The sequence below is a fragment of the Phyllostomus hastatus genome, unplaced genomic scaffold (genome assembly GCF_019186645.2).
Source record: "Phyllostomus hastatus isolate PE091 unplaced genomic scaffold, TTU_PhHast_1.1 phas_contig_16, whole genome shotgun sequence".
Taxonomy (NCBI): Eukaryota; Metazoa; Chordata; class Mammalia; order Chiroptera; family Phyllostomidae; genus Phyllostomus; species Phyllostomus hastatus.
The window spans coordinates 6,428,132-6,452,603 of NW_025333643.1; the positions used below are offsets into that span (position 1 = coordinate 6,428,132).

Sequence of the window (24,472 nt, forward strand, 5' to 3'; positions counted from 1 at the left end):
CTAGGAGGAGCAGCAGCTTTTAGGGTCCTCTAGAGAGAGCATGGACTCTGACATCAGCCTGAGGTCTGAACAGTGGCTCTTCCTCTCTGACTGCATGACCATGAGCCTCTCTGGGCCTCAGTTTTCCAGTCCTGTAACATAGGGGCTAGCCTTGACCAATGTGGTTCAGTTGGTTGGGCGTCGTACCACAAGCGAAGGGTCTCCGCTTTGATTCCTGGTCAGGGCACATGCCTGGGTTGTGGGTTCAGTCCCTGATTGGGGTGTGTGTAAGTGGCAATATATGGATGTTTTTCTCTCATATTGGTGTTTCTCTTTCTCTGTTTCTACCCCCCTCCCCATTTCTCTAAAAATAAATAAATAAAATCTTTTAAAAAACAGGGTTTGTACACGTCCCTGGTCACTGTGAGGGTTCATTAAATCAGCACAGTTCCTGGCATAGAGCAGACGTTGTGTTTATTACCTCACAGTGCTGCCTCTAATAGGACTCTGAGAGCTTTTCAAATAATCTGTGACTCTTCCAGCAAGAAAAAAAATGATGGAGAACATGAACAATGTAGAGTCCACAGGGTGCTTAAATCATGGTTTTAAAATAATTTCTAGCTCGTGTTTCTCATTCAAGTAACTTTGTTTTTTTTCATTGTTAGGTTCTGTTAGAAAGTCTTTTCAGAGGGCAAAGAGTAGCTACATTTTAAAAGTAAAAACCTTCTAGGCCTGGCCTTTGTTTGGGACAGCTGGGCCCCCCAGAGTAGGGTTCTGGGAGCTGGTCCTGATGACCAATGGCAGGTGGGGCAGAGCTTGCATTGAGCTCTGCAGAGAAGTGGGGTGTAAATCAGGGTGCCCCAGGTGCTGAGCTGGAAACACTTTTGCATGCCAGCACAGAGGACAGAACACTGTCATGGAGTGCCCTGCAGGAGGGACAGGAGGCTTTGCCACTCACTTCTCCTGGGGTCCTGGTCAGGGTTTGGGGTAGAAGAGGATTAAAGTGGGTAAGATTCCTCCTGCTTCTCTGACCTTTAGTTCCTCTCCCCATTTTCAAGGCCAAGATCTGAGTTCCATGTTCTCCATCCTGGCCACTGTCCCCACTTATCAGTGAGTAGGACTCAGCCCAGTCTGGCTGCCAGCTTGCCGCAGGTCAAGATGACCCTTGCTGACGATCATATCTCTCCTGGATTTGTTGCCCGCATTTCCCTTCCTCCCAAGTCCCAACACCACGCCATTTCATGAGGATTTCCCAACTCTGAATTCCGCGATATGGCCAGCCCATGCCTTTGCTCGCTAAGTTAAGTCAGCAGGTTTCCTCCTATTTATAGGGTGATGTGGCAATTCAGAACTGGCGCCTTGTCTGATGGCTTGGCAGCCACAATAGACTTTGTTTTCTTTCCTCTTTTTTCTTTTTATTCTCTAAGTTTTAAGGAATTATTCTTATGAGTAATATGCAAATATATTCTCACCGGGAAAGATTTTAAAATAAAGAAATATAGAAACAATACCTAGAGTAAAATATTTAGGTTCCATTTCATTCTATTTGGATTGTTAACATTTTGGTGTGTTTCCTTCCAGTCTCTCTTCTGTGCATTTTTTACACACATATCTGTGTAAATGCAAATGGAAATATTAATATATGCGTGAGCAGTGAAGAGTTTAACCTTGCACAGAAGGGTTCTGGCCTTTGCCCTGGGTTACTGGGGGGTAATCTTTGTTTGCTTGGGGGCCTTGGGCCTGCTGGACAGTAACAATATGATTGAAGGTGGGGCTAGTCAAGCCAGGAAGAACAATAAAATGTAGGATGTAGACTCTTGGTTATGCTATATTGGTTGACTAGAGCAAGCGGGGGCATGGGCAATCAATAGATAAAAATGGAACACTGGACACTGGTGAGCATCCCTTGGTAGGGACACTGTGCACATCATCACACATCCCCGCCAGAAGAATAACATGTTCATGACCCCATGCGGCAAGGACAGTGGAAACCCCTTGTTTGCTATTTCTCATGGGCTCTGCCCTGTGCAATTTTGTGGCTGATTCTAGTCCTCATTTCCCCCTGTAATCGACGGAAGTATAAGTACAAGAACCTTCACGAGTTCTGTGGGTTCTTCTAGCAAATTATTGAACCGGAGGGTTTTGGGAGCCCTCCTGGGTTTGCAGTTGGTGTGAGAAGTGGAGGTGGCCTTGGGGACAGAGCCCTCTAACTTTGTAGTTGTCCTAAACTCATCACAGTATGTGGCTTTGTGTGTGTGCATTTTCTTAAAATTCTATAATTGGGAATTACTTTCATGGCTCTGGGAATTTAACCATTTCACCTTTTATATTCTTGGAGACCTTCTTTAAGGCTTTGGTGCCTCATTTTCCTTACGTGTAAAATGGGGTTAATAATAGTATTGGTACCTAGAGTCATTCTGAAGAGTAAATGAATGAGTATCTGTAAAGCTTTTAGGACAGGGCCTGCCATGGGGTTTAGGCTGCATAGGACATGATGATGATGATGATGATGATTTTTATTTCCATACCAGACCATTGAAATCTGTAGCTTATTGCCTGTAATAGCAGATTAATGGATATTACCTCTATTAGTTCCCTTGGGTTTCCCACAAAGAGGGTTGGGGGCTGGAACTTTGTATGGGAAATGATCTTTTTGCTGAATTACAAGTTCAGGTGAATTAGCCATCTGGTCTAGAACACATATTTATTAAGCACCAATTATTTATTGCACAAACATTAACCTGACACACATTATGTTCAGGGGCACTGTCTTGATAACTGTGGGATTATAGAAACTAGTGCGTTAGCGGAAGACTAAGGAGAAGGGAATCTGTTAGAACATCTACTAATGGTCAGGCACTGTTGTTTCATTTTATCCACACAACACCTCTAGGAGGAAAATGCTGTAACCCCATTTTCCAGAAGTGGAAACTGAGTCTCAGTTTAAGAAATGTGTCTAACTTGCCAAGGCCAAAATGTGCTGGGAATAAGACTGACGTCCAGGCATGCCTCATTTCAAAGCGTGTTCATTTTGAGTTGTGTTTCACTGCTGAACTTGCCCTGAAAGAGTTCATCATTTCTTTGGAGAAGGGGTGGTAGAGGTGGGAAAGGTGAGACGTAAGGCAAGTGAAGAAAGCTCAAACTCTTTTGAACACTTACCCATTTCTAAAGTTGCTTTGTCACTCAACACGTCATTGGACCTGATGTAGGCAAACATTGTTCCCAGGTAGAGATAAGAAAACGGAGGCTTGGAGGGGCTGAGCACCTTGTCCAGCTAAACATCTAATGAGGGGCAGAACCGGTGGTTGAATCTGCACGCTGCAGTGAGTAGGTGCAATAGTACTGTGAATGCCCGTCACTGTGAGCAGGAGGGCCACCCTCCTGCAGGCAGACAGGTCTTGCGTCAGCCCAGTTCCTGGGAGGTGGGCTGCATTTTCTTTGACTTCCAGCTTCTTTCTCTTCTGGTCCAGCTGCCCAAGTCATTGCGATAGGAAGCATATTCCTTTGGGCCCTCAGCAATGGGGCATTTCAAAATTGGACCTAAATTAAAAATAAAAGCTTTAATTAGTTTCCTTTCAAGCTTTATCTGCAAACAAATAAATGGCTACCTCTGGAGGGTTCCCTCCATTTTTCCAGGCATAATTCATCATCAAATATGTGCTTCCTTCCAGATACAATTGAAAACTAATGAGAATTTAATTTCTGTTGAGCAGATAGGAAAAACCCAGATGGAACGCAGGATGGCCACAGGGCAGTCAGCGAGTGACTGGAGTGCTTTTCCTTGCGACCTCAGTGTGGGCTTCACAAGGGCGCCTGGGCTCTCAGTTCCCAAAATAAGTCATGAATAAAACTGGTTGATTTTTCTGTGTAAACTTCAGTTTCTGAGACACCCCATGGACTGTACCCTCCCTGTGCTGAGGGCTTTGTGGGCAAGCAGGGCACAACCTGGCAGTCTTTGCAAAGACACCAGCCATGTCTGCCTCTGCCACAGCCCCTGTGGCCTATTTCTCCTGGAACTCGGCATCTGTTTTTCTTCTTTGGAATCACAGATGAACCTGGCACAGATACTGTGATCACCCCCTCAGGCTCTTGTTCTGAGGGCCACAGGATGGCTAGGGAGTGGGGAATTATTCAGGAAACTTCTGCTCTGGGACACTTATGCTCAGTGGAAGTGATTGCAATTACTTTGCCCATTCATCCAGCTAGTTTTAATGGGGCGCCTACCATGTCCCATCTGATGTGCTAGGAACTGGGACAGTAAGCAACAGGCCAGATGAGGATCCCTCAGGAAGCTTGGATATTTGTTAATTATGAGAAAGTGTCTTCCCACCCACAACTGCATCTGGGGTCCACGGCACATATGTGGAGGAGGCAGGGGCTGACTGTACACAGCTTCCAGATGAGAAAACCAAGGTTGGGGATGGCAAAGCAACTTGCTGACAATCATAAACCAGCAATTGTTTGTGAAACCAGGTTTTCAAAGTCACAGGTTTTTCCCCAAAACCTTGGACTTCAAAACCAATAAACTGTGTACACTCTGGGGAAGTGACTTGATGTCAGAGCCTCTGTTTCCCCTCCTTTAAGATGGGGAGAAGAGAATCTATTCTGCAGAGTGCTGAGATGGCTAAGTCAGATGATGAGATGGGTATCAGTAGACAGGTGTCTATTTGTGGAGACTCTCCAGGCATGAAGCTGCATGTGGCCTCCTGAAGGAAGATGGGGGCCTCCATTGTCTCACCTGCTCAGTGGGGGTCGCTGTAATTGTTTCAAGGTCATGGCAAATATTAAGTGAAGAGTCTGAAAAGCCCTGTGGACCCTGAGGTGCTTTCTGTAACAAGAATTTCTTGTCCTCATGTTTTAAACCCACAGGGCTGTAGCATTCTGCGTTCTGTGTAATGGTGCCATTTGACACAGGGATAAATCTGTCTTCTAAGTCTGTAGCCCCTAAGATGATATTTTGGAGCAAAAGGACACCCAGGCCACCATCTGGGAAGTTTCAAGTACACTATTTAAGTTAAATGCCTGAGTTGTTGATGACTGGCTATTCAAATGGAGGACCTGAGTGTAATCTCGTTTTCAAAACACTTGTTCAGAAGTTGTTTTCTCTTTCTCATTTTGCTTTTAATAACCTGTCCCTTGTCTTAAAATAATGGTGTGTGGCACTGTGTTGAGGTACATAATTCAAAGTGAAAAAGAAAATAACGGGAAATTGAAATTTCTTGTTTCTCAGGAAATAAGAAAAATAGAAATACTTGCTACTGCTCCACCAATTTTCAGAAGTGAAAGAGAAGAAACTTCAGGCAATCATTTCTTTTTATAGATTTTTTAAAACAAAGTTTTCTTTTCTATTGTAGTAAAACACACACAGTATAACAATGTTTACCATCTTAGCCATGTTAAGTGCACAGTTCAGTGACAGCGAGCACACACACCATGCTGTGCAGCCCTCACCACCGTCCGTCTCCAGGGCTTTTCTCATCCTCCAAACCAAAACTCCATCCCCATTCAGTGCAGACTCCCCGTCCCCCCCTCCTCTAGCCCCTGTTAACCTCCATTCTACTTTCTGTCTTTCTGTCTCTTGGAACTGGACTTCTGTAGGTACCCCAGAAGTAGAAATAAGTGGAATCACATAGTATTTTCCTTTTGTTTCTCGCTTATTTGCTAAGCTAAAAGTTTTCGAGATTTGTCCATGTTGTACCATGGTATGAGCTGAACTGTTTGCCTCCAACTAAAAGTCATGTATTGAAGTCCTGACCCCCAATACCTCAGAATATAGGCACACTTGGAGGTCAGGTTTGTACAGAGACAATGAAGTTAAAATGAGGCTATTAGGGTGGATGCTAACCTAATATGACTGGTGTCCTCATAAGAAGAAGAAACTTGGACACAAACATATATGCAGGGAGAAGATGACCATCTAAAAGCCACAGAGAGAGGCCTGGGCCAGATGCTCCCCTTTCAGTCCTCAGAAGGAGCCAGCCATGTGACACCTTGTCTCAGACTTGCAGCCTCCAGAACTGTGGAGTATAAATTTCGGCTGTTTATGCCACCCAGCCCGAGGCACTTTGTTGTGACAGCTCTAGCTAACAGCACCTATCAGAGGGTCCTTCCTTTTTATGGCTGAAAAATATTCCATCGTATGTATAGAGCATGTTTTGTGTTTATCTGCTCACCTCCTATTGGACTCTTCAGTCATTTTTATCTTTTGCTATAGTGAATGATGCTGCTTTGAGTATTGGTATAAAAGTATCTACTTGAGTCTCTGCTTTTGATTCTCTTGGGTATATGCCCAGAGGTTAAATCGCTAGATCATATGGTCATTCTGTGCTTAATGTTTTGAGAAACCACCAAAGTGTTTTCCTCAGTGGCTGTACCATTTTATATTCCTACCAGCAAACACAAAGGTTCCAATTTCTCCACATCATTGCCAGCACTTGTTATTTTATACTTTTTGTGATATGTTTGTTTTTGTAATACCTGTGTGACCAGAGGCATTACAATGAACAACAAGGAGTTTCACTTCTGTGATGACAGAGTAGGCAGGCTCCTAACAGGCTGATCCTCCCTCAGAGAACAGTTGTAAACTCTGGATAAAATACAAAAACTAGTACTGGAAGGCTCTGGAAAGTGAGCTAAAGTGAGCATATTTTGAAAAAAGTCAAAACTTGAAAGAAGGGACCAACATGGAGTGGTTTCCAGTTTTTATGCTTTTTGATTGAAGGCAGGGTGCAGTCATGGTGAAATGAACAGTAGCCAGAGCTCTAATAGCAATTCCACCACCTTTCTGGTCCTGTGGGGCTCTGTGACCCTGGCGAGTGGAGGGTGGAGCCTGGACGGGAGCAGGCTGGAGAAGGGGGACTCCTGGAATTCCAGATTCACTCGAATGCCTCTGGCTGAGCACTGCAAACACATGCAGGTCAGTTGTAAGCCACTAAGATGAAACAAAATTGATTGTGTTTCTATATTAACACAATATTAACACAATAAGTAATAAACAGTTGGAAAGTGAAATGTTTACAAATTACAATAGCATCAACAATTTAGGAATAAATTTAACCAAAGATATCCAAGACCTTTATAATGGAAGACATGTGCAATACAAGAAGTGAAAGAAGACCTAGGTAAGTGGAGTGATATACCATAATCATAGATTAGAAGACTCAAGATTGTTGAGGTGACAGTTTATTTCAAATTGGTGTATAAATTCAACACAATCCCAATCAAAATCCCAGCAGTCACTTTTGTAGAAATTGAGGAGCTGATTCTAAAGTTTATGTGCAAATGCAGATTACCTCTTTAAGTGCAAATTACAAAAGCAAATGCATCAACCAAAACAATTTTGGGGAAAAAAAGCATTTTGGAAGATTTACCCTATCTTGTCTCAAGAGTTGCTACAAAATTATAGTGATGGAGGCAGGGCAGTATTGGCACAGGGCAGACATACAGATCAGTGGAACATAAGAGAGTCCCAAACACACATACACGCACAGGGGCACCTGATTTTCAACAAAGGTGCCAAAGCAGTTCGATGGGGAAAGTTCAGTCGTTGCATTCTATTGACCAATGCAGGTGTAAGGCTAGTCCAGATGTAAGGACTAGGGAAATAGACTCAACTTTTGATGGGAGGGGCAGCAAAGTCACATTGCTAAGGGTGTGGCTAGAGACAGGGAAACAGGAAGGACTGAATTCATTTTGGAATTTACCACCCCAGGGAATCTGGATGGGCTTTTGTGACCACTTACCATACAACCCTGTTTGTCTGCCTAGGTCTCAGCTCAAAGGCCACCTCCTCTGAGAAGCCAGCCCAGATGGCTCTACCTCAAGGTGACTCAGTTACCATTTATTACACTGGCCTGTTCAACTCCTTCATAGCTCATCTATAATCTTGTTTATTCATTCTTCATTAGTTCATCATCTGTCTTCCCCATTAGGGTATAATGATCATTTAAGATGGCTTTGAAATAAGTGAAAAGAAATGAGACCAGGAAGGTAGCCAGAGGGCAGGCTGGGAATGCCCCTATAAATTTAGACACCCAGTTATAGAGAAACAAAGAATCAGAAGTTTAGAGCAAGAGGGTGACCTGATAAAATGGATACTTTCTAGTGAGATTCCTGAGGCAAAGGCACTGGTGTAGAATACCTGGGCAAGAAGTGGAAGGGAGAATTGGAGGTGGTGAGAACAGGGACTCCTGAGGGTGGCTGAGATGGTCTGGGTGTGAGTGAGTGGTCTGGGGGAAGGGTCAGTAGTGAGGGGGCACAGGTCCCTCAAGGCTGAGATCATCGGACCTTCTGACTTTTCAACAGAAAATGGATATTTAGATATTCTATGTGGAATGGCAACACTTTTTCATTGTTGGCAACTAATAAAAATGTTTAAACTATGTTGGGAGGGGGCTGTGGCCTGAACCCCACTGGACAGCCTCTTTGCCAAGCACAACATAATTATGATTTCACAGGCGTAATTGTAGCTGAAGTTGAATGCCTGGAATCCAGGTTATTGCAGCTCTGAATGGCTTGTGTGTGCAACCCAACATACAGCAATCAGGAGACAGGGTCAGGAAAGGGAGGCTGAGGAGCAGGAGGGAACTGTGAGCTCGAGGGGGGACGGAGGCCAGCTCTCTGCCCCCACTGGGAGGCACTGGGGTTCTCAGGTCCTCCCGATGCAGGAGGAGGAGTCAGAGTGCCTCCCTGCCACTTCCTCACTCCAGCTCCCCGCTGCAAAGTGCGATTATCAATCCCTTCTTCTTAGAACTGGTGGGTGAAGAAAACAAGAGCATGTTATTCCTTATGTTTTTCTTGTCTGAGGAGACATATCCAAGAAAAATATTACTAACAGCAATGTCACGGAGTTTACTGTCTGTATTTTCTTCTAGGAGTTTTATAGTTTCAGGTCTTACATTTCAAGTCTTCAATTCATTTTGAGTTTATTTTTGCATATGGTATAAGAAAGTGGTCCAGTTTTACATTTTTGCATATAGCTCTCCAGTTTCCCAACATTATTTATTGAAGACTTTTCTCTATTGTATATTTTTGCCTCCTTTGTCATAAATTCAATTGATCATGTAAGCATGGATTTATGACTAGGCTCTTTATTCTTTTCCATTGACTGACCTATATGTCTGTTTTTTTTTTCTTTTCAGAAAAATTTTTTTGTGCTGGTGCCATGCTATTTTGATTACTATAGGCTTGTAGTACAGTTTGAAATCAGGGAGAGTGAAATCTCCAACTTTAACTTCATTTGCTTCTGCTCTGGTCTCTATTATTTCCCTCTACAAACTTTGGACTTTGTTCCTCTTTTTTTAGTTGCTTTTGGTATAAGGTTAGATTATTTGAGATTTTCTTTTATTTGTTTCTTGAGAGCCTGTATTGCTATAAACTTCCCTCTTAGAATGGCTTTAAAATGGCTTTGCTGTATCCCATAGATTTTGTGATGTTGTTTCTATTTTCGTTTGTCTCAAAGTATTTTTTTGATTTCCTCTTTGATTTCTTCATTGACCCATTGGTTGTTTGGTATCACATTGTTCAGCCTCCACATGTGTTCTTTCCAGATTTCTGCTTATACTTGATTTCTAACTTTGTACCATTGTGGTCAGAAAAGATGCTCAATGCAATTTTAATTTTCTCAAATTTATTGACTTGTTTTGTGACCTAACATGTGATCTAGCCTGGAGAATGTTTGTGTGCACTTACGAAGGGTGTGTGCTCCAGCGTTTGGGGATGGGCCGTTCTGTACAGGTCTGTCAAGTCCACCTAGTCCGCTGTGTCACTTAGAGCCAGTGTTTCCTGGTTGACTTCGGACGATCTATCCATCGACGGGGTGCCAGTGGGGAGTTTAAGTTCCTACTAGGACTGCATTGCTGTTGTTTACTTCCTTTATACCTGTTAATATCTGCTTTACACAGGCAGGTGCTCCTATGTGGGGTGCACATGGTTACAGGTGTCAGACCCTCTTGCTGGACAGACCCCTCATCATCACGTCACACCCTTGTGTGTTGTCACAGTCTTTGTTTCCACATCCACTTGGCCTAAGTATTGCTCCCCAGCTTTTTTTCTCCATTTTCATTTGCATGGAATATCTTTTCCCATCCGTTCACTTTCAGTCTATCTGTGCTTTTGCATCTGAGGTGGGTCTCTTGCAGGCAGCGTATGTGTGTGCCTTGTCTTTTCATACATTCAGCTACCCTACGTCTTTTCAAGGGAGCACTTACATTTACATTTAAGGTGATTATTCACAGGCATGTACTTATTGCCATTTTCATTGTTTTCATACTAGCTTTGTAAGTCTTTAGTCTACTACCTTTACTGGTGAGATTTTTTTCTTTGATATATTATCTTATTTCTAGTTTTGGCCTTTTTCTTTTCTGCTTAAAGGATTCCTGTTAGTATTTCTTGTAAGGCCAGTTTAATGGTGATGAACTCCTTCGATTAAGCTACCACCCTGAGAGAGGAGCCCAAAGATCACACGAGTGGAAACCAGGCAGCCTGGGTCTCAGTCCCGGATCTGCTGCCTCCTGGCCATGTGGACTTGAGCATGACACATTGTTCTTAGGGCCTCGGTCTCCTGCAGTGCACTTTGCCATCTGTGAAACACAGTGGCACCTATCATGGTGTGCCAGCAAGCAGCCAAGCGGTCCAGGGCTTGTTCCATAACCTTCCGGACCCAGCATTTCCTTATTTGCAAAAGGAAGATTAATAACACCTACTTCCATGTAAGCAAAACACAGGCCCATGGTCGGTCCCAGAGCCCCACTCTCGAGGCTGTATTGCTGACAATACGCTGCTCACTGGAACTGTCCAGACACCTGCCCCACCCTAACCTCCCTCCTCTCCATGCTGCACAACTGCTGACTCATAATGACATGGTCAAGGAAACAAACAAAGATGTTGCTGAGCTTTTTTCTCAAGTGCTAGGTGGCTGTCAGTTTTGGGGGAAAACGGATTGAGCGAGGGCTCCCCGGTGACGTGAGGCCACAAACTGCAACAGGTACAAGATCTGCATCTCCTGCTGTCAGACAGAGCAGGCCACCCCTGAGTCGGCCTCAGGCCTCCTTCCACGCCGTGGCCTTCCTGTCCTCAGTGTCTTTGGTGAGAGTGGCCCCAGTTCCTCTCACTGAAGATCCTGAATTCTGGTGCAGCAACCGGCAGCTCCAGGGCCAAAATGCGACTCCAACAAATTGGTTAGTTAAAAAAAACAAATGTGAAAATATTTCCCTCAGTTCTCCTTTTGTTCACTTTCATGTGAGTTGCTTGGATGGAGTTGGGTGATGGTTTTCACGTATAGTATGTGTGGGTACAGGATGGTTAATGGTTCACAGTTCCAGCACACAGAGATGGTATTCCGGGAACAAGATAACAATGAGGGGTCCCGTGGTCTTGTGCCTTTGAAGAGTCTAGAAAAGAAAATGGCACTGACATTTCTAAGATGGGTCATCCTAGATGCATAAGAACATTGGACAGAGTTCACACAAGGTAAAGCTTGCCCATTGCTAAGGAAGCGACAGGCCTGGGATGTGACTACTCTCCATGCCCAGCTAGGATTTTACGACCACACCATCCTGTGTGGTTACTTCTCTAAGGCCTGCCATGTGGGCCCCCTGAGCTTGTCAAGTTTACTATATGGGCCCTTTTTCATTCATAGTTTCACATCTAGCACCCCCAAGAAGAATGGGGAGCCCTGAGTGGCTGAAAGAGGAGTCAGGCTGGAAAACGTCTAAGCTAATGAAGGGTACCAGAATACCCAACCCCAAAATGAACTAAAGGTCATCAAGAACCAACAGGTGCAGGAAAAGCTGTTAAAAAAGGGCACAAAAGGAAATTCACATTTAAAAGGAAAATTGTCTTTATAAACATGTCTTCCTGACTGGTAATAGGAAGAGGAGGACTCTTAATAACTCTGATCAATGAAGAAAATTCAGACTTAAATCTGCGTTAACAAACCCTACTAAACAACTCTTGTTCACTGTACTTTCCCTGGTTGCCTTCCCATAACTTTCTCCCCCCCACAGAAGTCCCGAAACCCATTTTCCTGTGTTCAGACTAAGATGGTCCATAAGCATCATTCAGCTGGCTGCCTCCTTGAGCCACATTTTTTTTTGTGAACTTCCAATTACATTTAGGTGCGTAATTAAAACTGTTGTTTTCCTCTCTTTTTAAATCCATCTCCTATCAGTTTGATTCATCAGCCAATGAACCTAAGATGTGTAGAGGGAAAAAATTGTTTTCCTTTCCCACAACCATGTGCCAGCAGTGCCCAGGTAGCAGGGCAGCAGAGGATGGTGCAGCGAGCAGAGCATGGGGACGGTGCCCTCACCTTCAGAATCCCCAGAAAGTCCCTCTCTCTAAGGAACACCTGAGGTTGCTTCCTTTGATGGGTCATTTGGTGCTGGGGGATGGTGTCTGCCATTTTTCCTCTTCCTCAACCTCTGCTGCAGCACTGCAGTTAGGGTGTTTGTAGAGGGGAGAATAACCAGTTGTCTGGCCCCAAATTCTCCAGGGAGGGTAACCCCCGTCTTCCCCCGGAGAAAGGAGGCCCGGCACTGTGGGCATCTCTAATGTGCTTCTTAGAATCACTGTTCAACCCCCCATCCAGTTGCCTGCATTTGACTTAGCCTGTCAGACAAAACAATCACTGGAGAAAGCAGCTCTAATTCTGCATCTTTGTAATACATCCTATTCTGCATCATATTGTAATACAAGGAACAGACAAGCGCCACATTAGCTCTGTTTCTTTGCACTGCTTTCCCTTTGAATTGTGTCCAAGCATGACCATGTTGTGTCACATAACCTCTGTCTGAGACCAGGTCTGCCTTTAAACTCAGGGACATGAGAAACCTCCTACAGCAAACCGTGCCCTGACTTCAGAGTGAAACTGTCCCCACCTCACTGTCCACATGAAACCGACGGCCAGGAATAAGGCCACGTATGTGTTCCATGAGGGAATTCCATTGCAAGACAATAAAACTCAATGGCAGTTTGGACAAAATACCTCACTCTAACTAGCAGGCTGACAGTGGAACAAAACCCAAACCAAAACAAATGGAAATATCCCTCGGAAGATACTTGTGACTGGATATGAAAGAAGCATTGGTCACGAGAAAAGCTGGCCTCCTGAGCTCTGCAGCAGGCTGTCTGGTATTTTCTGGCTTGAATATTTCAGCTTCTCAGTAGTTCAGAGAAGTGTCTCTGCGGCCACTGAAATTGTTGTGTAGTCGTTTTAAAATAAGGTTTTTGTTTTAGGCTGTGGGTGTTTCTTCACAGGGCTGTCCAACCCGCAGCCCGCCGGCCACACGCAGTCCAGGATGGCTGTGAATGTGGCCAACACAAAATCATAAATTTACTTAAAACATTTTTTTTGCTCATCAGTTTTCGTTAGTGTTTGTGTATTTAATGGGTGGCCTAGACAACTCTTCTTCTTCCAGTGTGGCCCAGAGATGCCAAAAGGTTGGACACCCTGCTTAGAATATGGGGCATTGTCTTCCAGGCCCCTATTTTAACACCCCTCTGATTTAGAAAAATGCTTTCCTTAAAAAAATGTGTGGGTATATACCATCAAGCCTCCTTCTCTCAGACCCACACATTAATTCAGAGTTTGTAGTAACTCAGCCACTACTGAATTGATTTTCTTTAGTGAAGTTACCCTGGTCATACATGGTGTGTAAACCACTTGTGGGGAGTGAGGGTGTGTGTGTGTGAGTAGTGGGTGGTGGGGGAGACGTTTAACTTCTGAAAGGAAACCACAGTCCACTTACTGAAGCAAGTCATGAGTATGTCCTGAATGGAAAGGTGTTTGCTCTGACTCAGAAAATCAGCTTGTCGTAAACCCTGTCACATCGTGAACCAAGGAGCCAAAGAACATGGCACCTTAAACCAGCTCCCTCTCTGAGGAGAACTTTTCTTACAGGAGTTGCGTCCAGCTGATCTGACGTCACCTTCTGCGGATTTTAGCACACCGTCCATGTCATCCACTGAACTAACAACTTTGGAGGGGCTGGTGGTGAGACTCTAACACATTTAATGGACATTGTCACTCTAAGATGAATTCCCATTTTAGGAATGCAGTGTTTTTGTTTATTGTGTCCTTTGGAACTGCAGAAACCAGACAGTTAACTATCTTATATGTCACAGTTTGTACAAATAGAGACCATCCCCCTCCCTGGCCCCACCTCCAGTGTGTCTGATCAGCGAAGGCAGGGGTAACAAACTACAGCCCACCGGCCAGACCAGGCCCATCTCCGGATTTTGTAAATAAGGTTTTATTGGAACCCAGCCATGCTTATCTGTTTACATATCGTCTGTGGCTGCTTTCCCTCTACAACAGCAGAGCTGAGTAGTTGCATCAGAGGCTATGGGGCCTGCAAAGCCTAAAGTAGTTACTCTCCGGCTCTTTAACAGGAAAATTTTGCTGAATCCTGGTGTAGGTTACTGGGGATGCAATCTGGCCACCTGCAGACTACCATAGCCTACAGGTATGTTTTGTTGATGTTTTAAAAGTGAAGCAATGAGCAAACAAGAAGACATACAGGCAGCTTGGCCCCTGAGGTTGGTACCTGACCTGCTTCATTCATTTATCTCACTGCCGGCATCCTGCAGGCCATGGAATCCCACTCCTGGTTAGCAGATCAGGAAGGATGCTGCCTTAGAAGCCAGGAGAGCTGGGCTGTGGTCTTGGCTCTACGTTGAGCTTGCTGTGTGACCCTGATAAATCTCTACTTTCTGGCCTCAGTTTCCCCACTCCTCGGGCAAGAGTTGGATTACCTGGCCTCTAATCAGCCTTTTCAACTCTAACATGCATAGTCTTGCCATCCCAAGTGTGGTCCTCAGACCCGTGGCATTGATGCCCAGAGCTGTTGAGAAATGCAGAGTCTCAGGCCCCAACCCCCACCCACTACACCAGCACCCCCACCTCAACAAGCTCTGCAGGTGATTCTGATAAGTGCTGCTTTTGAGAGACACTTCTCTAGAATATCATCTTCCTGGTGTGATGTGAGTAGCAGATGCCTATCTCTGCTTTCTCAGTTGGAGGCCTTTGGGGACCTGAGTTTCTGAGTTGTTTTTACTCCTAGGGGGAGTTAGGTGAGACATAAAATGTAAGCTCTCAGTAGTGTCATGTCTCCCCAGCCTTCCCTCAGGCACTCTCTGAAGACTTTGTAGGACCCGGCGTGAGTCTGAGGAGTTCCTCAGACTCACCGTTCCTAACACACGCACGGCAGGAATACAAGACAGGGAAGACCGAGCTTTGCGATGGCAGGTAGACCTGTAAAGAAAGAGTATTGTGGGGGTGGAAAAATAACTTTTGTCCCACCTTTCTAAGTTCTTCAGGCTGGACTAATAATCAAATTAACAGAAGATAAATTAGCAAGAGAACATGACAGAATTTATTATGTGAGTACACGTGGGGTTACGCAGGAATATGGCACCTGAGAACATACTGAGCAGCTGAGGCTTATATGTCATTCTGGATGGAGGAGAGGGAGGCAGAAGTCTGGGAATTCAAAGAGAAAGCAGGCATTTCACAGGTAGTTAAGCAAAAGAAAACACGTGGTAAATAATTTCTTGCTTGGCCGCCCAGAAACAATGAGACACAGAGGGGAGTCTAACAAACAGACCTGCTTGGACCCTCCCTGTGTACCACTCTCAGTTTATGTATGCTCAGGTGGATACGCTAGATTCACTTCCTGAAGCAGGTTTTTCATCTGCATCCCTTGAAGCAGGTAAAAGTGATGGGAAAAAAATACTCTCCTTGAGCTTGTTGGATTTTTTTCAGCTTGAAATGGTCTGCGTGCCAGGGATAGCATGTTCACGACTGTGTGTGTGTGTGTGTGTGCATGTCAGGGTGCGGAAATGTCTCTCAGTGGGCAGGCCGTATTTGAGCATTTAGTAGAAGGTCTCAGAGACTAGAAATAAGGAAAGGAAGTTTGCTAATCGACTTTAAAAATACACACAATTTTTTTAAACTACTGTTTCTAAGAGCAGAGGATGTTGCAACTGAGCCATCTACTTCCATGGTCCACAGTTGGGTAATACAAACAACAATAATAATGATAAAAGCTGGTATTTACTGAATGCTTCCTATGTGCCAGGAGCTGTTCTAAATCTCTAAACATGCATAAACCCATTTAATCCTCTAAACAATCCTGTAAGGTAAATATTGTTACTACTCCCATTTTATAATGGAAAAACTGGGGAACAAAGTAAAATGGTGTATCTAAGGTGAAACAGTAGATTCAGGATTAGAATCAAGGTATCTAGCTCCAAAGCCCATGCTGTCCATGATGGTGCAGCACTGCTATGCAGATGGGATTTATTTGGTGAGCAAGTGGAATATGCTTCAGGACAGCTAGAAGCCTATTTGCAAGGAAGTTGGGGAATGTCTTCAGAGGGAGTGTAACTGGAAAAGACACTGGTGTTCAGGCTGCCTGTCACTACCAAACCCAGTAAGCACTGACAGCAATTGAATCTTTATGAGCACTTTATTCAGATGGCTGGTGATCTGAGAAGATTGTGGGTTCTTACCCTTATAGACCATCCTGTCTGTCTTTCCAGGCCAGATCTTTTATAAGGTGGGGGTGGGTGGATAAACAAGGTGTGGTGAGGGCTTTGAGATTCAGGGAGGATTAGGTGAGTGAAGCTGCAGCATTCCTGTTCTGGGCAGTTAGCTGTTCCCAAGGGAGGGTGGTCATCTGCTCTCCCTGGAACACAAAGGTCTGGAGGTCCCCAGGCAGTAATCTTCTATCACTGCCCCAGGAGGCTGGCTGTTTTCTCAGGAGCCAGGATAGGCCTTATCTGTAGTTTCTCAAACAAAAGCTTTAACATACACATTACTTGCTAGACTTATAACTTTTTCCTTAAGCTAAAATTTTTCAAGTCTTGAGTCCCCTATCAGGAGCACAAGTTGGGATTCTGCTGAAATTCAAGCAGGTCTAAGAGGATAATTGTCTTATTTCTTCTTCTCCTCTGATAGATTGTAACTTTTTAAGGACAGTGACCATGTCTCCTTTGTCCACTATTGCATTTCCAATGCTTTGCACAGTGCTTGGGGAATAGTAGGTGCTGAGTAAATGCATGGTAAATGAATGAGTAAAAGAATACACTAGTGAGTGAGTGAGTGAGTTGCCTGTTGTTCAGAAGACAAACCACAGAGTCTGACATAGTACAGTCTGGTCAAGGCCAAATCAATCGCAGTTAGTTGAAACTGAGCATTTGGAGGAATTAGCAAGGGCTTTCTGGAGGAGGTGGCAGAAGGGTGGCTTTTTAAGTGGGAACATGAGCCAAAAGCTCATTGTTTGTGAGCTCTGGCCCAAGCAATCCCAGACACCTCCCCTGCAGAGGGGGACCACACAGGCTATGCACTGAGCTGACAAATACCTTCCTACTTGGCCTTGGACTTTGGCTGGAATATGTTCCTCTGTCCAGCTTTGGCACCACATGGTCCCTCATGTTGGCCAAGGATGCCTGCCTGTCTGCTCCTGCTCCCTCTCCCCTTATCAGCTGAAGATGAACTCCACAGAACTCACTTGTCAACCAAAGCACAAGTCATTCCCTTGTAGGGCAAAGGCTGGCGATCTTTGCAATAATACTTCATAATTTATATTTTTGATTAAAAAGTGGAATCTGTGCCAGCAGCCTGCATAATCTAACATATTGGGATCATTTGCTGCTTGTGTCACTCTTCTATTTTAAAACTTTCCATATTTGAACTCATGGAAGTACATCCTTCACATTTATTAAACTTTTCCCATAAAAACAGTTCAGTAAGCCTTCATCATCTCCCATAGACTTAAACAGAAAAGCTCACAATAAAACCTTCAGACATTTTCTTTAGGGAATACCATTTTATTTAGGCCTTTAAAAACATTTATTTTGTTCTTGCCATTAATTAAAAAAATATCAAGACAAATGAGGTTTTCAGTGGCACGATAATTACTTCAAGATGAGCTTTGTGACTTGGCTTCTACGCTTGCTCTCTGCTGCAGCTTCTCCCCGGCCTCTCAGGAGCCTCCATTCCCCAATCCTGGGACAGTCTTAGTCCCTCAGTTTCCTTGGGTTAGTTCTCTTCCAGTTTCTCTGACTGCCACTTTCCTGTGCTTTGCTCTTGTGTTTTATCCACTGCTCCTCTCTTTGGAGAACTAAGCCAGCTCCACTTTGGCCAGAAGGCTTTGCTTTGCAGCCTCCAGCTCTAACAAGGCCTCTCTTTTTTTTGCAAGGGACATGTTTCATGTGATTTGGATGTGGCTATCTTTTCAAATCCTTTCTCCTCCCCATCAGAAACTGTCTGGTTGGCACCACGATCACAGTATCCCAACCATCTAGGCACAGTAATTGGTCAAAAGCTAGGGCCAATCAGAATCATTCCCAGAAAGCCCCAGATGGAGATACTTCCTTTTTACTGGGCTCGCTGGCTCCAAGGGCAAAAGTGACCCTAACTGCTGCTGGTGGCCACATCTTCCACCCTCTGGCTGAGCCTGCCTGAGGGTGAAGCCGACGTGGAGGAAAACTGAGGTGAGAGATGGAGGAAGGAAGCAGATTCTTAACTTCATAGTTTGAACTACTGGATCCAGTTGTTCTTGAAGCTGGCCCTTCTCTTGAACTTTCTGACTAGAAAGTAAATTCTAGAATGCGGAGTTCCTCTGAATTTTTTTGCGTGGGGTGGGGGTGGGTGCGGTTAAACTGGCTTGAATTGGGTTTCCTCACTTGGAATAAGAGAGGCCCAGATAATATTTCTTCGGTCTGCAAGTCCAAATGCTTTGTTTTTAGAGAACCAACATTGTCCCAAACTCAGAACAAAGACATACTTCATGTGTATGACTGAAGGTTTTATTATCGTAGAAAGAGAACATTTTGCTTCAGACTGGTGGAACCTGCCTGAACATGGTAGCAGCTGAGATAGAAGAGCGAGCACACTTCTTCCTCCAACAGTGTCCTCTGCAGTCTGGGCTTGTCCAAGGCAGAGACATGTGAGTGCCCAGAGCATATGCCATTGCACAGCCTTGACTTTCATGTAACTTTCTCATATTTGAAGCCAAACATTTGGAGCTAAAGTCTGATAACCCAGTGAGTCAAGTACCCATGTCACTATTATTTCTGTCTCTGTGGGACAGACTTGATTAAAAACCCAAATGAAGTAGGGAGTGGAATTGCTTCAGAAACGTGGGATTCACCCAAGCTGAAATGTGAAACTTCTTGGGTATCAGTCACATTGTTTTTGGCTGCAATTCAGAATATCCTCACTAATGAGAAACCATTTGATGAGGAAACATATTACACAATGTGGAAATGTATCACCCTGCATAAAGAATAAGGAAATGATTCTCATGCAACAAGAAGCGAAGGGGCAAGTTCACTGGCTCTTTGATATCAACAGGGACCTAAGCTCTCAGCTCCACAGTCCTCAGTTACTGGCTTGGTTCTCATGTCTCCTTGAGAGTCTAAGATGGCACCAGGAGTTTCAACTCAACATCACCCAGCTCAAGAAGAGGGGAACTCCTTGAAAATGGCTGACTTGAAAGCTGGGCTAAAGATAGTCCAGGATGAGCTGGTAACTCCTTTTTGTGACAGAATGTAAAATTAATTGTATTTAAAGAATGATGGGGACATGTCCAAAGAACATAGCCAGCTTGAAGGAGCTTTCTTTGGCCAAATTTTGAACAATTCAAGTATCAGAATAAGTAATGACAGTAATAGATGATAAACAATTTTATAAAACAGAAATTTATAACTCCTAACTGAAATAAATGAATAAGTAAATAGAAGATAGAGCTTTTCCTTATATTAGAATGCTAAGTAATAAATATTGAAGGAGTGATTGAATTAGAGAAATCAACATTTGGCAGTTATTATAGTAATCATTAATTCAGTCAAGAAACATCAATGTATACTAAAACCTGTGGCTGGGATTTTTATGATGAGCAACAGGATATTAACATAGTCTCAAAGTACTTTCCCCCAAATGCTCTTTAAATACATAGAGAAAAAGAGGAACCTCACATTAGAAAAATCTAGCATGATCAAGTGTTTAAAATTTATATCAATACTAATGAAACAATCAAAAACCTTTGATTATCTGATAGAGTGCAACAAAAACACACCATATCCATGACTTTCCTGCCTAAAATGTGTAACCTGAATTTTAATTATGAGAGAATGTCCGACAAACCCAATTTGATGGACATTCTGCTCAATAAGTGAGCTTTAATATGCTAAGATGTCAAGATCATAAATGTCAAAGAAGGAACGAGGAGCACACGCAAATTACAGGGACTGAAGGGGCCAGATAACTATGTGAAACACGTGGCCCTGGACGGTGCCTTTCGCTATAAAAGACCTTACTGGGACAACTGGTAACACCTGAGTTGTATCTGAGGGTCAGCTGATGGAATGTTAGCTCCTGATTATAATGTTGTTTGTGGTGATGCAGGAGAATGTTCTTATTTGTAGGAATTACACACAAATATTCAGGAGTGATGGGGCATTGTGACAGCCACACCCTCAAATGGTTCAAGAAGAAAGTTTTCATAACATTTGGTAAGTTTAAAATTATATCAAAAGAAAAAGAAAGTGGGATTGCTTTCTCCAGAGCATCTCTCACCTGCAAAGGAGGCTGGCAAGTGAGTTTGTATAACGAGAAGTAGGCTTTTCCCACTGGGAAGAAGAAAAGTGTCTGCTTCAGTCTGAAGTTTTTATACTTGGACAAGTGTCTGCTTCAGTCTGAAGTTTTTACACTTGGTGTAGGCCACTTTGGAATGCAGAGCCATCATCAGCATGAGTGAGTCAACGGAGAGCCCCAGGCTGTTTGTTCCTTCATTTAGTTGCTAGGCTGGTACTAAGGAATTGGAGAGGCAAAGAAGTTCGTAGGGGAGCCTTTCACACACTAATAGCTGTGGCACAGTAGAATCAGTGTGATGATGATCACCGTGAGCCTGGGGTATTGTGATGATGGCACAGATGACACCCAGAGGTGAGGGTAAAGCCAGGGAAATGTTGCTGGAGAATGAAAGTGATGGGAACAGTGACCCCTTTTCTTGCTGATGGGCTGGGGCCGGGTGAATCATGTACCAGTTAACACTGTAATATTTTAAAGCATATGTCTTTCCAGATCTGGTACCAAATCCCACTGAGCTGCGGTGGCCCCATGGAAGATGCAGCGACTGAGCACAAAGTGGGGAACTCGGGGTGAAGGGGACAGCCTGAGCCAATGGCACAGTGGTAGGGAGGGCACAGGGTGTATACAGAGACCTGCAAGCTGTTCATTTAGCTTCTGAAAGGGGAGTAGGAAGCATGGTGTGCTGGGGCCAGGGACATTAATAAGCTTGACTGCAAAGCTAAGAAATTTCAACTTGTGTGTGTCCAATAGGGAGCCACTATTGTGGGTGTTCTGCGAGGAAAGTGCATAATTAGACTGTGTTTCTGAGCAGTTCACCTCGGCTGTGTATGCAGATGCTGAGTTTGTGGCAGGGACACTCACTAGGAAACTGCTGTCAGGCTGGAAAGGAAATGTTCAAAGTGAAATAGGACCTCGACCTTGGGAGGGAGGTAAAGAGATGGTGGAAGAGAATGGACTGTACCAAGGGATCCAGCAGGGGAGGGGAGTGTCAGTGAGGATTCAGATGTTCCAAATGCAAAGTGGGGTGTCATTAGCAGACACGAGAAGGCAGGAGCATGCTCTGGGTGGGGCCCATGGCTTCTGTTGTGGGTCATCACTCCTACCCAAAATGGTGTGGACAAATCAGTTAGGTATCATGCTGGGGTTTGAGCAAATGAGAGATCATGTAACTGATAATCTCCCTGTCTAGCTGTCACCAACCCCTGCTTAAAAAACTCATGGAAAGCTCCCAATTGCTTCTAGAACAAAGGCCAGTCTTTTCTGTCACCTGAAACCTGGACTACCTCTAAGGCCTCAGTACTAATCTAATGCCCAGTCACTCTTTGTGTTCCTGCTACACCTTTGGGACATCCTTGGGACACTCCTTGAGTCCCATGAATGAGCCATGGTCACTGCTGTATCTGTAACACCAGTTAATAGATATTGAATAAACTGCTGTTGCTTTAGCCCCAGGGCCTTTGCACATGCCACCCTCATATTCATCTTTAACCACTATCCTCTTTTCCTTTTTGCCTACTCAGGTGTACTCACTCTTTAATGATCAGTTCTAAGTGCCACTTTCCCAGGGGTACACCTGATATCCCTGACTAGGTCCAATATCTTTTATATACTTTATACGAACAGGTACCTCCTCTTTATAGCATCCACAGTAGCTGTGATTTTACATTGCCTGTGGCAGTATTTACCTAGGGCTCATCTCCTTCAGATTGTAAAATCTGGGGCAGTATTCTTCTTTTGATTGTCATATTTCTGTAGCCAGCATCAGAATTAGAACTCTTGTAGTACTCAGTGAACATTTGGAGAACAAGTGAATGAATGAGGGAGTGAATGAGTGAATATTCCATTGATGTCTCTGAGGAGGGACTAAGAAGTAGGTTATGCTTGAGAAGTACCTTCTAGAATAGATAGATTTTCAAAAGGAGTTTGTCTTCAAGTAACTGGCTCAGGAGTAGCAAAAGCATGGTGGGGAGTGCTTGATCAAAGGGAGCTTCTGAATGTCTAGGAGAAAGAGGCAAATAGAAATCTAGAGAAACTGTGCTCCTAAGACCAGAAAGACAATTAAGCCAAATTGGAAGGATTCAAATGTCAGGTTGAGAACTTGTTCTTAACTTGAGAGGAAATGGGGAGCCAGGAAGGGTGGGTGAGGCAGACAACACATAGCTTCTCTCTCATTAAGACAAACAGGACAGGGAAACTGAGTGTGGCTACAGAGGAGGTGGACGCAGAAAACCACCTTGGAAGGATATTGCAGCTGCTTTGGTCAGACTTGTAGCCACATGAACGAGGGTGCAGCAGATAAGAGATGATGAGAGCAAAATTTGGGCGTTGAAATTCAAGAGACTGGGTGACAGACAGGAAGTTTAAGAAAGAAAGAAAGTCACTGGAGATGGGACTGTGAGTTCCTAGGACTCATGTTATTTTTTTGTCCTTTTATCTGCAGTAGAAAAAGATGTGTTTTTTTTTCTTAGAAATTGTGGAAAGTAAACTAACTTGGAGGCTGGAAATACCCAGGGAGGCCATAAAAAAGAAAATCTTGTTCTAAGTCCTTTTCTGTTTGGCTCATTCAATGTTCAGTTGGCAATATTTTTTAAAAAAGAGAGATTTCTCATAAAAGTCTAGTATTTCTTAAGGTCTGTCCACACAAGTCACCAGGTCTCATGTGGCCCTGTTTGGTGGCTCCCCAATCTTTTACCTGGTCTTACTCCCAGAGCGGTTCACCTGCTTGGGCTCTGAGGGCAGCTGAGTCTGGTCCCTTTTCTTAAGCAGCTCTTCAGCTCCCAGGAGGCTACTTTTTGGTACACCATGAAATACAACATGCACATTCCATCAGTGATCTAGGGAAAACTGAAACTGGGGGTGGGATTCTGCTCCAAGGACCTCCCTTCTCCAAAGAAGTCTGATGAGACCCATCGATGAAGAGGCGCACCAGCATTTGTAATGCCTTTGCCAGCACCAGCATTCAGGGGTATGGGGCTAAATGGATGCCATGAAATCACTGCCTTAGTGTAAATAATTAGATAAGGGCATATGTGGACTACATAAAATGTTTATTGATAGGATGTTTATCATGCCAAAAAGAGGTTTTTATTTAAAATTCCAATTCCATTTGAAAGGAGGCAACAAACGATTGTTGGGATACCACCCTGCTCATGGGGGAGCTCCCAGGCTCACGGAAAAGCACGCACATTCTACAGCTACGTGATTCCATCACTCAGAACTGCATTCTGGGAAACTCCTCCTAGACATCCCTTGCAGTGGTTGTGTCTTTAGTTGGTAGCTGGGAAACAACAGCAACAAAAACAAAATAACTCCATCCTAAGACTTCTCAGAGCATTTCTGGCTTTGAAACTATTGACCCTCAAGGATCCACCACCACCCACCTAGAATATATGTGTATATATATTCTCACTGAAAAAATTATCACTGTTTTTGTTGCTTGCAGGTTGTCACATCAGACCTGTAGGAAGGCCTCAGCACACCTGGCTTTCCTCCTCACAGGGTGCCTGTGGATTCTGGCCATGGACAGGCAGCCCTTCAGGAGCGTTTGGACTTGCTGCAAGTTGGGCACAGAAGCTGACCCTTGGTGACGATGTATGCCCGGCCACTGAGCTGCTGCTCGCAGCCCTCACAGACAAAGTGCTTTCGGTGCCAGGCCAGGTCTTCCACACGCTGGTAGTCCTCCGAGAATATTATCTGGAGAGGAGAGCAGAAGAAGTGAACTTAGTAGAGACAGTATATTGAAGGCAAGTTGTAGGGTGGTAGTTCATCCTATCTTTGTTTTGACCTTTAAGTGCCTCAATGGAGAAATCTGACATTAATCTGAGGCACTAAGCACAGTATTTGGTGAAGGTCATGGTTGCACCGTAGCTCCTTGAATGGAAAGAAAAGTCCTCT

General features: G+C 44.2%; 1 protein-coding gene across 1 annotated transcript in view; it reads right to left on the reverse strand.

The window, feature by feature from the left end:
* Window positions 1–23,608: 23,608 nt before the first annotated feature.
* Window positions 23,609–24,472, reverse strand: part of LMCD1 (LIM and cysteine rich domains 1) — a 57,100-nt gene continuing 56,236 nt past the window's right edge. Inside the window, exon 6 of the mRNA XM_045832300.1 lies at window positions 23,609–24,271. Coding sequence (XP_045688256.1) covers window positions 24,113–24,271 — 159 coding nt within the window. The 3' untranslated portion in view covers window positions 23,609–24,112. The remainder of the gene's footprint in view (window positions 24,272–24,472) is intronic.